Below are 15143 nucleotides of genomic sequence, written 5' to 3' on the forward strand. Positions count from 1 at the left end.
GACAGGATAAATCTTAAACCACTTTTTCCTTTGTCTCAGAAGATAACAATGATTAAACTCACTTTAAATCTTGTTTGGCTCTTTTGATTAATTGGGGGTAATAAGATCTCATATAAAATATAATCTCTCCAAAGTTGAAACAACAATGGGAATCTACCTTCTGAAGGCTACATGAGTGGAGAGCCTATCTTTGATTCTTTCCGCCAAAAAATCCCTTCTCTCAAAACGAAATAGGTCTCTTTCCGATCCGACTATTTATTTATTTATTTATTTATTTTTAGAGTGCTCTTACTTTATAATTTTATTTAGCAATTTATTTTAATTTTTATGGCTCAATCACTTTGTTCAATAAATTGGGATATAGAGGGCCTAGATGATTCCCAAATGGTCCCATCTCCCAACCGGGCCAACTCCAATACTTCCATCTTTATCTCCATCGCTATTGGAATTATATTTTTTTTAAATGTGAAAAGGACTATTTTTCTCCAGTGCCTTCGCAGCGTCAGTTGGTGGAATCTGGTCAAAATGTACACACCATACATCGTCACCAGTTTAGTCATGGCCCATATAGCACACACATCCTGAAAAGGATAATAAGCATTAAATTTTGGAAACAGGAAAGACAATGTGGAAAATAAATATCATGATTTTTTAGTTTTCAGAAATCTATAGATATCGCTTAACCGTTTTTTTTTTTCTTTTTTTTTGGGAGAAAAATGGTGCCCTAATTTCTTTGAGGGCCCCATGATAAACCTCTTACTTTTTGAAGTCAATATTTCTATGAAGATTAATGAAATTTTTGTGATACTGTAAAGTCTGGACATATTATTTTACATGGCTCAAATTTTCTCCACAATATATGATAATTTTTAAAATCTTAAGAAGTTGCTCATTATGAAAATTGTAATGACATTTGAAATGAATCAAATCTTCAAAGCAAGGATTTAAATACCAAACCTCACCAAATCATCTTGAAATTTTGCTATTTTTTCAGTTTAAAAAAAAAAGTCAAAGAGAAATTGAACGACAAATAAGCTAATTAATACAATATTCATACATGATCTTTCATCTTTGTACTGTTTTTAATCTCACCATTTCATAGTGAAATTTTCATATTTTTCAGGAAAATAAGATAACGATTCTCAAATATTTATTTAGTCATGTTATCAGCAATCATATTTTTATTTCAGTTGTTTTTCAAAAAAATATTTCTTTTTTTAATTTTATTTCAGTTAAGGGCAACAATAGTTTATTTTTTCCTAATTAATACTGTATAATGTATAGTAAAAGATTACTGTAATTGAAGAAATAAATAAAGATAAAGTATAATGCATACCATTATCTAGAAGTTGAAATCACGTGATTTTACTGCCAAATCTTAATCATCCTCCCACTTGTTTCATTCCAGTCTCTTCGTTAACCTGCAAAGCCAAAAATGCCACAAATGTCAACCATTAATTAAAGCACCCTAGAAATTAAAATTAAAATTAGGGCACCCTAAAGAAATTGAAGGAGAAAAATGAAAGAAATCCAAAAATTTAAATAAATAAATAAATAAAACCCCTAAGACCCTGTAAAAAAATAATAATAATTGAATAAGGATGAAAATGAAAGAAATACAAAAATCAAAATCAAAAATCAGAAGAAAAAAAAAACAAAAAACAAAAAAAAAAAAACCGAGAAATGACAAGGACGACACAGAACAGAACAAACGTAATGAACACGGATGACTAGACGACAGGATGAGGATAAAGCCTCTGTACGTGCCACACAAAACACACACACATGCACGAACAACAACACATACGTGTGCATTCAGAGCAACGGTGACAACGTGGCACGTAGCACAAACACGCAAAAAACGGCACCTTATATTTTGTGGGCTACGGCGCTTAACGGAAGTTAATGAAGAAAGCTGCTTTGCAACAATAATGGCTTATCTGCTTATGGACTTAACTATGGAAATCCAAAACAGGACGCAACTCAGCACCATTTTTTTTTTTTTGGATCCAAAACGAAATTGGACTGAAATTCATTAATAGCGATGGATCAAAAGCAATCCATCTCAACGATTTTACAGTCCGATTACATCACACATATATAAAATATGAAAAAAATATATATTAATAAAAATAAAAACTCCCATAGTAATTTTGCTTTAGAGATTTGCTTCCCATACGTTTTTTTTTGTTTGGATTTGTTGGATTTTAGTCCATCTGATTTGGTGCTATTGCCAGTGATTCCCGTTGTGGATGAGGTAGATGTTGCTAGGGTTTCCATGAGCACGGTAAGCACAGTGAGGCTTGATCTTCGCCGCCGATCTCTGATACGGAGCGACCGGCGGCGAGATCTGGCGGAGGCACACGTCGGCCACCGGCGCCGAAAACCTCGGGGTGGTGCCGGTGGGACTGTGAGACGGAGACGAAGTGGAACACGACGACGACGACGACGATTTCGATGAAGACGCCGAGGAGTTAGGGATTGGAGGAGGAAGAGGAGGAGAAGAGATTGATTTTCTGGGAGGTTTCGGCGGCGAGAGAAACGCTCTGATCTTCAGAGACGAAGGCGGCGACGCGGCCTTGTCGTACTCCTCGATGAGATTCGCGAGGTCCTCATCGGAGGTGATCGATACTAGAGCGTCTAGATCCTCCGACGGCAACTGGCAACGAAGGCTCACAGGTGTACCACACAACTCTCCGAGCTTCAACAATAGCTCTGTACCATAAATCGAATTCAATTTCTAGCTAAAAATTTAAAAATTTTAAGAATTTTTTTTAAAAAAAAATTCAAATTAAAACGGAGTCGGACTAACCGGAAAAGGAAATGGAGCGGTCAACGGCGAGGACACGGGTTTCGCCGCCGAGGTAACGGAGTTTACCGTCGGGATAACGGGGGAGGATTTTTCCGCCGTAGCTACAGAGGAATTTGATGGTGGTGGCGCTGGGTTTGATGGTGGTGTTGAGTACCATGCTTTTTTCGGGTTTGGGTAAATAGGAAGTCGGGTCCAGGTTTTTTTTTTTTTGGAAAAAGAGAGAGGAGTTTCTACTTTCTAGAGAAAAGAGAGGAGTTTGAAGAAGCTTGTGGAGGGGCGTCTTCAAGCCTAAGTATTGTAGCCTTGGCCCGTTATTTATAGATGGTTTTTTCACTCTACTGGAGAGTGTGGGAAAGTTGGGAGAAGGTCCGGTGAAAAAGTTTTTATTTTATTTTTTTTTTTTAAGTGTTTTAGTCTGCTTACGTCACTAAGATTCTTTTGCAGTCCAATGATAATCCTCCCAAACGGTTGCTTTTGTTTGCATCTCAATTTTTTCTTTAATTTACATAAAAATACCCCCAATTTTTTGATAATTCCATAGTTACTTTGGCGGATTTTGAGATATGAGACTCTTACCCCAAGTTTTAATTTTGTTAATTAAAGTTTTAAATTTATGAATTTTTTTTTTTTTTTATTTTAGTTGGTTATTTTTGTTATTCTAAGCAATTATTGAGCATATAAAAGTTAGAAATTATTACAAAATTATGCTTTCACCTTGAACTTGTTTATAAATTAATGTGTTAGCTACTAAACAAAGAGGCTATAGAGCAAAAGTTTCTCTTAGAGTGATAAACTGATTGCCAGAAGGTGAAGGATTGAAATTGAAATCAAAATAGTTTCATAAATTTGAGGCATTGATTGATAAATTATAAACATGTGATATTATTTAAAACATGGTACAAACTCTAAGTTTTATCCTTTATACTCCATATTGCTCTATAATGATGTAAATGAATATCTTTTATATATATATATATATATATAAGATTGTGAATAAGGAGATGGAACAGGGTTTCAAATTCAAATAATTTCATAAATTTAACACTTTAAATGACAAAATTAAAAACATATGACATAATATGAAACAAGGTAGAAACTTTCTATTTCTCCTTTTGCCATGCTCCAATACTGCTTAGAAAGTTAGAATAACGTAAATGAGTAATTAAAACGGACCAAATTGAAATAGTTTCATGAGTTTAACTTTTTAATTGACAAAATAAAAAATATGTGACCTAATTTGAAACATAGAATAATCTTGAGGCCATTTTATGTAATTCCTTACCCTTTTTGTCCCTCTTTTGGGTGGTATTTTGATTTGAGATCGAGCTACTAAAGATTCTTTTAAGTTTTTCTTTTTTTTTCTTTTTTTTTTTATAGATTTTTTTACACTCTTAAGTGGCCAAAATTTCAAAAGAATATTGGTAAATTTATATTTTAAACATAGTAATTTAGGATGTAAAACTTAAATGTGATTTGCCCATGCGTAGTTTACCATACTATAATTAACGGTTTATCTCACATTTGCAAATAAGCTAGCCAAATGCACACAAATCTTAACTAATGTAGGAATATTATTAATTTTATTATATATATTAAACAAACTAATGTGTCACTTTTTAAACACATTTGTTAATATAAAACCAATTACATTCATTGTCATATCAATATTTTAAAAAATTTGTCATAAAATTAGAAATAACTTTAACAGTATCCTTCAAATTTAAATTTAAATTATATAAAAAAAAAATTACTTGTCCACTAGGAAAAAAAAAGAAATAAATTTAGTATTCGTTAAAACAAAAATCTTCAATAGGTTACTTGTCCACCCAGACTCATCTAAGGAATTTCCTGATTGACTAGCAAGAAAGAGAGATTAGATCGGAGTGGTATATATAGTCTAGTACCGACCTAGGAATCTCTGATGCTTAATTCAATATTTTGTAGAATAATGATCAATTAGAGGATGAGAATTGTAATCTTTTGTTGTTTTGTTGCGTACTTTGGTCATACTAGTGGGTGAGTGTTATATACAGGCCTTTCGGGGTGATCATTGAAGGTTTCATTAATGGGGTGATCATGGCTTTGTTTGTAACATTTGGTGTCTTGATGACTAGTCGACGGCCATTGGGCAATGGTCGTCTATTATGGCCACTATTCTTCCATTAATGTGGGTTTTTAATGCTGAATAAAGTTGTCCACTCACCGGGAAGATCTTATTTTTCTTGTACCTATTAGTTTTTAAAATTTAAAGTTGAAACCCAAATATTGAAAAAATTTTAAAAATTGAAAAGTTATTTTTATTTTTTAGTCATACCCACCAATGATGGATGGGGTTGGCTTATTAAACATATGGATCAGGGTTTTCGACTCTAAACAATACCAACACAGGCCAACCACATCCCAAAGATCCTAGTCCTACCTTGAGAAATTCGATATGGATCCCATCACTTTTGATGACAATCCTATCTTACCAGGCTCAACGAAAATTCTTAAACTACTCAAAGAGAAAGAAATAAAGAAAGGAAAATAAAATAAAATACAATCTAAGAGTTTTCACTTATTCTATACGTTGAACACAATTGGAATCTAACGCATGCCTTCCAAAAAGGAATCTGAATCTTAACATATGATACATTGCACTTGGTACATTCACAAATAGTTGGCTAACTTTAATTTATTACCTGATTTTTTTTCTTCTTTTGAGCTGTTATTTCATAATAAGAACACAATTATCATGCTTCCTTCTTTCATAATAATGGAATTATAGACAAATTCATTCATTGAATTCCTATAATTTAATGATTTAAAAATTAAAATCTTTTTGAACATTTAAAAAAAAAATTAAAAGCTTAAATGAAAAGAAAAAAGAAAGTTGTCTCCAATCTTTTGGATTTTCCTTGGGTCAATCTATCAAAAGGAGTCAAGCACATACATTTTCTACCCCGACCACACGGCAAGACTGGCAAGTAATTAGAGGGGTACCATAAAAAATTAAAAATTAAAAATAGAAAAAAATGAGGGGTACCTCATAGGGCCACACGGGTTTTGAATAGAACTTAAATTCCAAACCATCTTTTTCTTTTTTTTGGTGAGTTAATATTTAATAAAATGATAATTAATTTCACTTGTATAATTTCTTATAGACTTATATGACATGAGTTTTATGCAGCAAAGTAAAAATCATATATTGTGAGGAAAAACCGATAATGTTTAACATTTATATATTTTTCGAGCCTATTTACACTCGTGGCCCAAAGGAAACAAAAATGAAAAATGTAGACTCCGAGAAGCAAAGAAAAACATAACATTTATCTTCAAACGACCCTCAACTGTAACTTTTTGTCTCTTCCCATCACAAAGCTTTATATAGGTCTAGAAAGTACCCCAAGTCTCTCGTCAGATTTATCCATACTTTGGTGCCGATCAGTATTACAGGGCATGGGCCCTATGACTAGTTTTACATATGATATTAAAAAAAAAAAAAAAAAGTAAAGAAAGTAATGTTAGTATTTAGGGTACGTTTGAATATTATTTATTGTTAAAAATTGAAAATTTATTACTGAAAATATTATTACAAAATAATTTTTAAATATGTAAATAATGCTGTGAGACCCAGTTTTAAAACAAAATTTACGTTTTTTTATACTTGTAGGTCCCGTAAACAGTACACAGAACTCAAGAAAAAAATGTCAAGAGTAGATATGGGTTGTTTTCAGTGCAATCTAAACTCAGCTTTAATAGGAACTAGAGCCATTAAAAACTTGTTAACCAAACTGTGATTAAAAAAGAAATTTATTGTGAATTTCTTTTATATTTGTAGCATTGCTCAAAATATAGAGGAATAATGTGAAAGAATATGAAGAGAGTTATACTACGTGAAACAATCAAAGAGGGTCCTATGGGACTCTTGTACTTTGTAGTTCCTTTTGTTAAAAAAATATATAAATTTTACTCATCAATAAAACCCATTAGAAAAATTGAAACTCCCTGCTCCCAGAAAAAATATATCATGTTTTAGATATGAGTTTTCCTCTTCACAAGAGGATAGATTCCAAAAATACATCTTGTTTTGAATATTTGAATTCTGCTCTTCACATGAAAGTGGATCTCAAAGTCCATCTTCATGTGAGAGAAAAGATTTATACATTCGAAACATGATGTATCTCTTTCTGAGACTACCTTGTATCCATATAAAATATCATAACATAATTAGATAGCCTGCGAAAAGTCTAAATCTTCTGTTCCATAATTGGATTCGCCTGGGAACCCCGAACCCGAACAAAATTAAACTTCATCTTATTGGTGTGAGTGAATTTTCGCTGCTTGTCATTGGGTAAACTGAGCATGTGGTCCTGTGATGGCCACGGTTTACCCATTTTATGGAGAAGTGCAATATAGATATCAGTTTCCTTGAGATACTAAATACTCATATAACAACAAAAATATGAAAATTTGGGAGAAACTGCAATCAGTTTTTGCCAACCAACGTTATCCCAAACTATCTTTATTTATTTATTTTCAACAACCAAAACTGGTCAAATGTTAGTGTTCAAACTTCCATGTTCCAACCCAACTACCTTGTGCTAGCTTAGTAGTATAAGCCATTGAATAACAATTTTTGTCCATTGTAAACAAATTATCATAATTTCATATGAAATCATGCAGACATCCACATGGCTTACTTGTGATTGGTGACAGCTGTTAATTAAAATATTTGGCTCGCTAAAGCTGGATGAAAACAAGGCTTAATTAAGGGAGGTTTTTATCAAGCTTTGGTAAGGTTCTTCGCTATGCATCGAATTAAACCACATGCTTCACCGCTTGTGCAGGCTGCTTGATATCTTTTATTAATTAATTAATAGGTCTGGTCTGGATGTTTTAAGACATTTTTTAATAAATTATTTTTGAAAATTTTTGATATTATTTTTATGGAAAATATTAAAACAATGCAAAAAAAAAAAAAATGTTTTGTTTAAAAATAAAATAAAATGTTTCTGTAAGTATTTCCTAAACGAATGTCCTTAGGGTATCTTTTATCAAAATCCTTAATTTATATATTTAAATTTTGGTACAATTTATTAGGGTTGTCAATGAGCCAAGCTAAGTTGAGTATTAAAAATTCAAACTTGTTTATTTAATTTTATTTTGAATACAAGCAGAACTTGAGTTCATTACTAAACAAGATTATATGTCCAAGCTTGGTTATTTATTACTCGTTGAGCAAGTTCAAGCTTGTTCACAAGCTACTTGTTTAACTTATTATTTTCCTATGTATAGTAAAATCATGACTAAAATATTTTACCACTTAAAAAATTTAGGATGAGCTCTTTGATAGTGACTTCTTTTGTTTGGTAAGGTGATGAAAGGTTACTTCAATCATGAATTTTTATTACAAATGGATTGTTCATGTTATGAATAAATTACAAATAATAATTTTATATCATATGAACCAATTTACAAACTTATACCACCTGATTTCAAATCTATAAAAATATAATTTTAGACAATATATAGTATTATATATAGTTAATTCGAGAGCTTATGTTTACGAACATATTATTATATTTGAGCTTGACTTATTTAATAATCGAATCTAGAATTGGGCTTGAGCTTAAACAAGTTCTTTTTTGAAGCTAAGCTTGAACGTTCATAAACAACTTATTTCATTTATAGTCCTACAAATTATTAGGCAGAGGTACACTGCACAAAACAAGTCCCAATTAAGTTGTCTTTAAATCGTTGCATTCCAACTTTAAGATTTTAACATTCTCAAAAAAAAAAAAAAAAAAAAAAAAAAAAAAACCTTTAAGATTTTATCATAATGACAAACTAGATGGAGATACATTATGGTGTACGTGGAGAGTGGCCAAAGGTCCCCTTAAGATTTTATCATAACGACAAACTAGCTGGAGATTAATTATGGTGTACGTGGAGAGTGGCCAAAGGTCCCCTCCAGTCATTAGCAGCCTGAAGATGTCCATTATAGCAATGTCCAATTCTTGATCATTTCGAAACAATTCAAAATATGTGTTGCTAAAAATCTAGTTCATGGCCATCCTAAATGTTATTGTACGTAGCATTTATTATAAAAGTCCAAAGTTTGCCTCTATACGCATCATTGTTTCGTATAACACCGAAAGTGTAACATCATGTTTAACTCTTCAAGATCACCACTATCACATTAAATTTCAAATTTTATAATAAATGACCAAAGTGAAATCAAACTGGTTTACTCGTTAGCATTAATTTTCCTTAATTATGTGCTCAAAAATGTCAACAATAATGTCATTTCGTCACATTGTTTTGATGAGGAGGTCGGCTGCTTTTTAAGGATAAGTTCTGAAGCTTTTAAAAACTAATATTCTGCTAATCTTTGCCTACTTGCCATGATTATGTTTATGTCATACAATAATTCAAGATCGCAGCTCCTTCAAACATGCCAAGGGTCCTACATCAGCTAGAGACCTGTATTTTCCTAACCAACATATCTCTCTATCAATTTGTATTGTTGTATTAGCGTATTTTTCAAAAGGTAGTGAGCATATCCAGCTTTATCTTCTTATCCTTTAGGAGAAAGAATCATGCACTTTGCTAGGTTCATTCACATACATGATACATGTGGGTACCTTTTTTTTTGGTTGATGAAGCACTTGAAACTATTGTACTGTGTAGGTCCCAAATATAAGCTACAAAAGTGGAAAAAAAAAAATTTGCTACCTCCAATTATAACTATTCCATGCTCGAAGGTTCTTGCATCATACATTAAATTGAAAAATTCTTAAGTATTTTTGGAATATAGTAAAATGATATTCATTTTTCTCACATTCACTGTAAATCACACCATAAATTTAATAAATGGATCTATCGTGAATGTGATGTAAAAGAAATGCGCATCATTCGGTGTACTCTGAGAATATCTAAGAATTATTCCATCAAATCAGCAAAAAAAAAAAAAAAAAAAAAAAGGAGGTTTCTAGTGGATTTATTAGAGAATAACTTTGTCCCTTCTTAAAGATTCGTGATGCTCAATTTGATCTTTGTATCTGTTTATTCTGTTAATAATATACACTAAGCTTTAGTATATTTTGGGATTGGATATGCGGTTTTAAAATCCTGACCTTACAATCTCTTCTACAACGTGGCATGGGCCCACTGGGGACACTTGTGAATGAGATGCTGATTTGTGTTTGCTCGTCAAGGAAGCAAGCAACTATCCAAGTTGGAGGTGGTGGTAACCCTTACCCAGTTAAGAGAGAGAGTCGGTTGTCATTTAGTGGGGTTTTTCAAATGCGTGTAAGGAGGTCACTCTCACACGTGTCAGCACCAAGGCCAAGCTATCTTCAAATTTGACTTTTGTGATTATGGGATGTCGAACACCAACTTGTGGTGGAAATATCATGTGTGCACCACTTGTACCAAAATATTTGATAGGCCACAGTTATGCACCACTCAAGGAGGTGGGTCAATTGTAAAAAGTCACTGTTTTTGTGAGTTTGAGTAGTGATAAGTGCCACTATTACTCGGCTGATTTCATACGATGTTAAAGATCAAGTTTAGATAGGTCGAGCAGTGACCACTCAGTCCACACCTATGAATTGCTTATGTTTAAGGGAGTTCAAATGAACCTCCGACTTGATAAAAAAAATATTATATGCATAAAATAGTATTTTGTTTGTTTAATTTACCTTTAAAAATATTTTTTGCACACTATGACTTAGATCTTGCACACATTAACATAGATTAATTTAGCCCAAAACTAAACAACAAGTCCATCCCAAAACTAACCAACAACATAAATCACAGATCTCTCTCTCATGAATCTCTTTTTTCTATGCCCATGGCAATTCCGTGTGGGCACACAACTAAGGTCATGGCACGTTTGTATGCACACTGCTTAGGCCACGGCAACCCAGCTTGGACACGCAGCCAAGGCTATGACATGCTTGCATACACGCTATCTAGACCACTGATATTTCTAACTTTAAGAGTAAAGAGTGAGTTTTTGAGAGTTGCAAGTGTATCTCTTTTTGTTATAAATTTATATATTATTTATGTGAGTGTTTGTCTGATATTGCTTGTGTACTTTATTTTTGTGAATGTAATATAACTTTTTAATAATTTAATAAAGTTAATTTAATAAATATAATATAACTTTATATAATTTAATAATTATGAAATATAGATGATTTGTTATATGTGTGTGTATAGGTATCATGTTATAATAATATTTTGTTATAAAGTTAGTGATTAAAAAAAATAGTAAAGTTAGTGATTCTTCAACCATTTGATTGGTTAAGTAAATACATAATGTATTATTTATATATGTATGGATTTTTTTGAGATTATTATATATGTAAAGATGAGTGTGTTTTTTGGTCAATAATTAATACAATGCATGTGGGTTGAGTTTTGTCATTCAATTTAAAATATTTTTATAAAAACAATGTCAAATAGATAATGAAAATTGATAAAAATAAAAAATGTTATACAAATTTTACAAAATAAAATGGTTACACTTACCTACCATATTGACAAAAAATAATGAAAATTCATAATGGTCAGAATATGAAAACTTGTAAAAGAAAATAATAAAATGTAATGTATTTGCATGAATTTTTTTTTAGATAACTCGATATATTCAAGTTTTATCTTTATTAAATTTTATTAAATTTAAATTTTTTAATAATCCCTTAAAAAAAAAAGGAATTCCTCAGGCTGCCACTGGTTGAGGTTCCATGACCGCTTGATTAGAATCAGGGTACAAGGGACCCACAGATCAAGGGAAATGTTTCTGGTGCTGCCTAATTTTCTGACCTCATGACTTGTTCCCATTTTCCTGTATTTTGTTTACTAAAAAGTGGGCCAATGTGCATGGGTCCTAGAAAAACTATGTTCCGCACAATGCCAAGGAGGTAGGAGGAATCAATGGGAACATTGAGATTGATTCTTTTTGCATGGATTGACTGCATGCCACATGTTGATAATGAAGCTTATTAACATACATGGACCATTATTTTGATAATGAATCCTAAGGAGTTAGAATTGATGGAGGGTAGGCAAGACCTAGATTTTTTATTTTTGGGGTCAAATTCCCAAATGTGGCTCATCTTCATTGGCTACAGTTTGTAAGCGGGATTGGCACGCTCTCTTTGATGTGAAATTGGTATGGGAATTGAAGAATTTGGTCTAGGATTTAGTCGACCAAACTTCAGCGAGTAGAGCCTTATTATTGTCACTAAGTGAAATACGCTGTCATCATTTTTACCCTTTTTTTTCCATAGAAAAATATTAGTAGACCAAACCTCTCTTCCTTGAAGACCAGGTCTAGTTAACGTTGAATTGTTTATCCAAAAGATTAAAAAAATTTGTGGGTTTTTACTATTTTCATTCCCATTTGGCTACAAATGGACTCGTCAATATTTGCGCTTTTAAGGTTCAAACTTCAAAGTTTTGAATTAAAATAATAGGAAACCAATAAAGTCAAGAAGACATTTTGTGAAACTTTGAAACGTTTTAGTTTCCACACTTCTTTCTAGAGTGTTGATTAAGAACTCTTTGGATTTAAGAAATGGATAGAATAAAAGTATAAAACCATCAAACCTGGGTTTATTCTGAATTTTCTTTTTGCACAATTTATTGGATTGATGTGTCTGAACAAGCATTCTTTCCAGTGTTTTATGTTAAAAAAAAAAAAAAAAAATGATGCTACAGCCTTAAAGAATCCCATGTTCCATGGCCATATTAAAAACACCTTCATAGTGAGAATCCCAGAATCCCACGAGTTAATTGTGTTTTCCAACTTCCAAACCCACATAAAAAAATACCTTCATCCAATCTAAGAGAGACAACTGAATTGTTAGTGGCTTCCAAATAGGAGGAATTTTATTCTAAGAATATTAATATTTTTGTAAAACTGAACCATGGCTTCATTGGCGGGGCTTTTTTTTTTTTTTTTTTTTTTTTTTTGTGGGATGGGGTGGAATTTTATATATTTGTTTTTAGGTATACAGCCTCATTTTTTTTATAAAAAAAAAAATCATATATATATATATTTTGGGTGGGACTTTTCAGGGTTATTCATACTTTGATCCTTCTAAGAATATTCATGGAGCCATTGCATATAATATTTAAATGGATATATATATATATATATCTTAACAAGAATTTGAATTAAGATATTAAACAGAACAACCTTCTAAGATGGATTGGATATAATTAAAAAAATTAATTACTAAATATCCTTGTTAATTATTAAGCGAAGAATTCAATCAACATTCATATTTATTAGTAAATATTCATTGTTATTTTCTGTAAAAGAAAAATTCATAACTTTTAGTAAAATTACTTAGATACTAAAGTCAAGAAAATCAAATTCTATGAGTATGACTTGATTTTAAAAATTTTATCGTGAATTACATTTGCACCGGTGGCTACGTGAAGCAAATCTGAAGGTGGACAAACGTCTATTTGGTCCAAATCCAATTCAGTTTCTGGGCCCACTAAGTAAAAATATGGGCTAAATTTCAAGTCCATACTCTATACTGATACAAGGCCTAACACACAGTCTCTGTGGCTGAATTCAGAAACAGACTCATTGGACTTGAGCTAGCAATATCCGCTTAAACTCATGAACCTCACTTATTTATTTATTTATTTATTTTTAATTATAGCTTCTTCTTATTATTATTTTTTATACAATATATAAATTTCACTCTAATCTAATTTAAGTATATATGTATGTGAAGCTCCTTCCTATAGACTTGAAACCAGACCCTTACACCCCCCACCCCATAAGTACTTATACTTGTAAAGTGACTATCATGTCAAAGGTACGCAGTGGTAATTATAACTTTTTCAATTTCCCAAAAAAGTAGTATAAAAAATTTCTTTAAAAAAACGATAAAGACTCTAGGAGGATGCTTGGGTGAAGACTGTTACTTGGAATGCCCCTATAAGAGCATCATTATTGGTGGAGGCATATAGCTATAATGCTATTTTTGCCTCCTCAAACTACAAAATATTGTGCACATTGGTAGTGCCATAGCCAAAAAAAAAATTGGCTACATGCTATAGTAAACAAGTACTAGTACCTATTTGCTGTAGTAAGAAGCCAAATGCCTTTAATATTTTTTTATTCTTTTCTCCACTTTTTCTTTTCTTTTCCTCTCTCTCTCTCTCTCTCTCTCTCTCTCTCTCTCTCTCTCTCTCTCATCACAAACCATATCAGATCTCCTTTGTCTCTCATCCCTCTCTGCCCAGCTACGCCAACCCAAGCCCCAAGTTTCGCTGACCCAAGCCCTAAATTGTCGCTATTGCCCATCTCTCTTCTCTCTTTGCTGTGATTGAGTTTTTGTGTGTTTTCATATGGGTTTGGTGACTGTGGTGGTGGTGGTAGTTGATTTTGGCTATGGTAGTGGTGGTGGATGATTTTGGCTTTGGTAGTGGGTTTTGTGGATTTTGGCTATGGGTTTTTGTGGTTGTGGTTGTGATGGTTGGTTGTCATGGCTGGTGGTTGTGGTGGCTGGTGGTGATGGGGTTTATGATTGTGGTTGTGTTTTTTTTTTTTTTTTTTTTTTTTTTTGGGGGGGGGGGGGGGGCTTAAATGCACTTTTAGTCCCCTACATTTTGGCTTTTTTTCCATTTTGGTCCCTACATTTTAATTTTACCACTTTTAGTCCCTAAACCAATTAACGCATGTTATTTTCGTTCTTTCCATCAATCAACCGATGAAAATATATGACGTGTTTGACGGAGGAATTAAAATATCATAAAAATATATGTTACTACTCAGCTTGTGCTTGCTGGGCCTCTTTTGGGCATGCCATGCACTTTTCTTTTATTCAATTCACGTTGCCCAGTGTTTTCTGCTGGGTTAATTCTTATACCATCTTAGGCTTTCTTGGTCCATTTTATTCCTTTGGGCATCCTTAACTCATTCTATTCTTACATTCCCATGTGTTTCTACTACATCTTTTGGGCTTCCCCGGCCCAATTACCATATTCTTTACTTTTGAGACTTATTGGCCTTTGTACTAACCACATTTACTAATTCCTTTCTTTGGACTCCTCCGGCCCATTTTTCCTTGCTTTCCACTTCTTATAATCCCCATGGGCTTACTACTTCCTTCTTTGAGCTTCCTTGGGCTCATTTGCTTCCTTTGGGCCTTTTTACTATTTTACAAGCCCATGGACTATTATTCCTGCCATTCGGGCTTAATGGTTTTCTTCTCACTTTACTAACTCTTCTTTCTTACTCCCTTCTATATTGTTGGGCTTCTTGTTATTGGGTCTTCTCGCCAAAGTGGGCATCAACAATGTCAAATAAATGAAA

General features: G+C 32.5%; 1 protein-coding gene across 1 annotated transcript; it reads right to left on the minus strand.

The window, feature by feature from the left end:
- Nucleotides 1-52: 52 nt before the first annotated feature.
- Nucleotides 53-3112, minus strand: LOC126718406 (pectinesterase inhibitor 10). The gene is made up of 3 exons (XM_050420570.1): nucleotides 2813-3112; nucleotides 1337-2715; nucleotides 53-581 (listed from the first exon to the last, which is right to left on the minus strand). The coding sequence occupies exons 1-2, from the start codon at nucleotides 2967-2969 to the stop codon at nucleotides 2228-2230; spliced, it is 645 nt and encodes a 214-aa protein (XP_050276527.1). The 5' UTR covers nucleotides 2970-3112; the 3' UTR covers nucleotides 53-581; nucleotides 1337-2227.
- Nucleotides 3113-15143: the final 12031 nt, after the last annotated feature.

Source organism: Quercus robur, chromosome 3 (assembly GCF_932294415.1).
Source record: "Quercus robur chromosome 3, dhQueRobu3.1, whole genome shotgun sequence".
NCBI classification, from domain to species: domain Eukaryota; kingdom Viridiplantae; phylum Streptophyta; class Magnoliopsida; order Fagales; family Fagaceae; genus Quercus; species Quercus robur.

Excerpts from the sequence above, each read along its gene's own strand:
- LOC126718406 (XM_050420570.1), bottom strand. The coding sequence starts at position 2,969 with ATGGTACTCAACACCACCATCAAACCCAGCGCCACCACCATCAAATTC. Across the intron at positions 2,716-2,812 it reads CCGCTCCATTTCCTTTTCCG|AGCTATTGTTGAAGCTCGGA; the intron begins GTTAGTCCGACT and ends TTTATGGTACAG.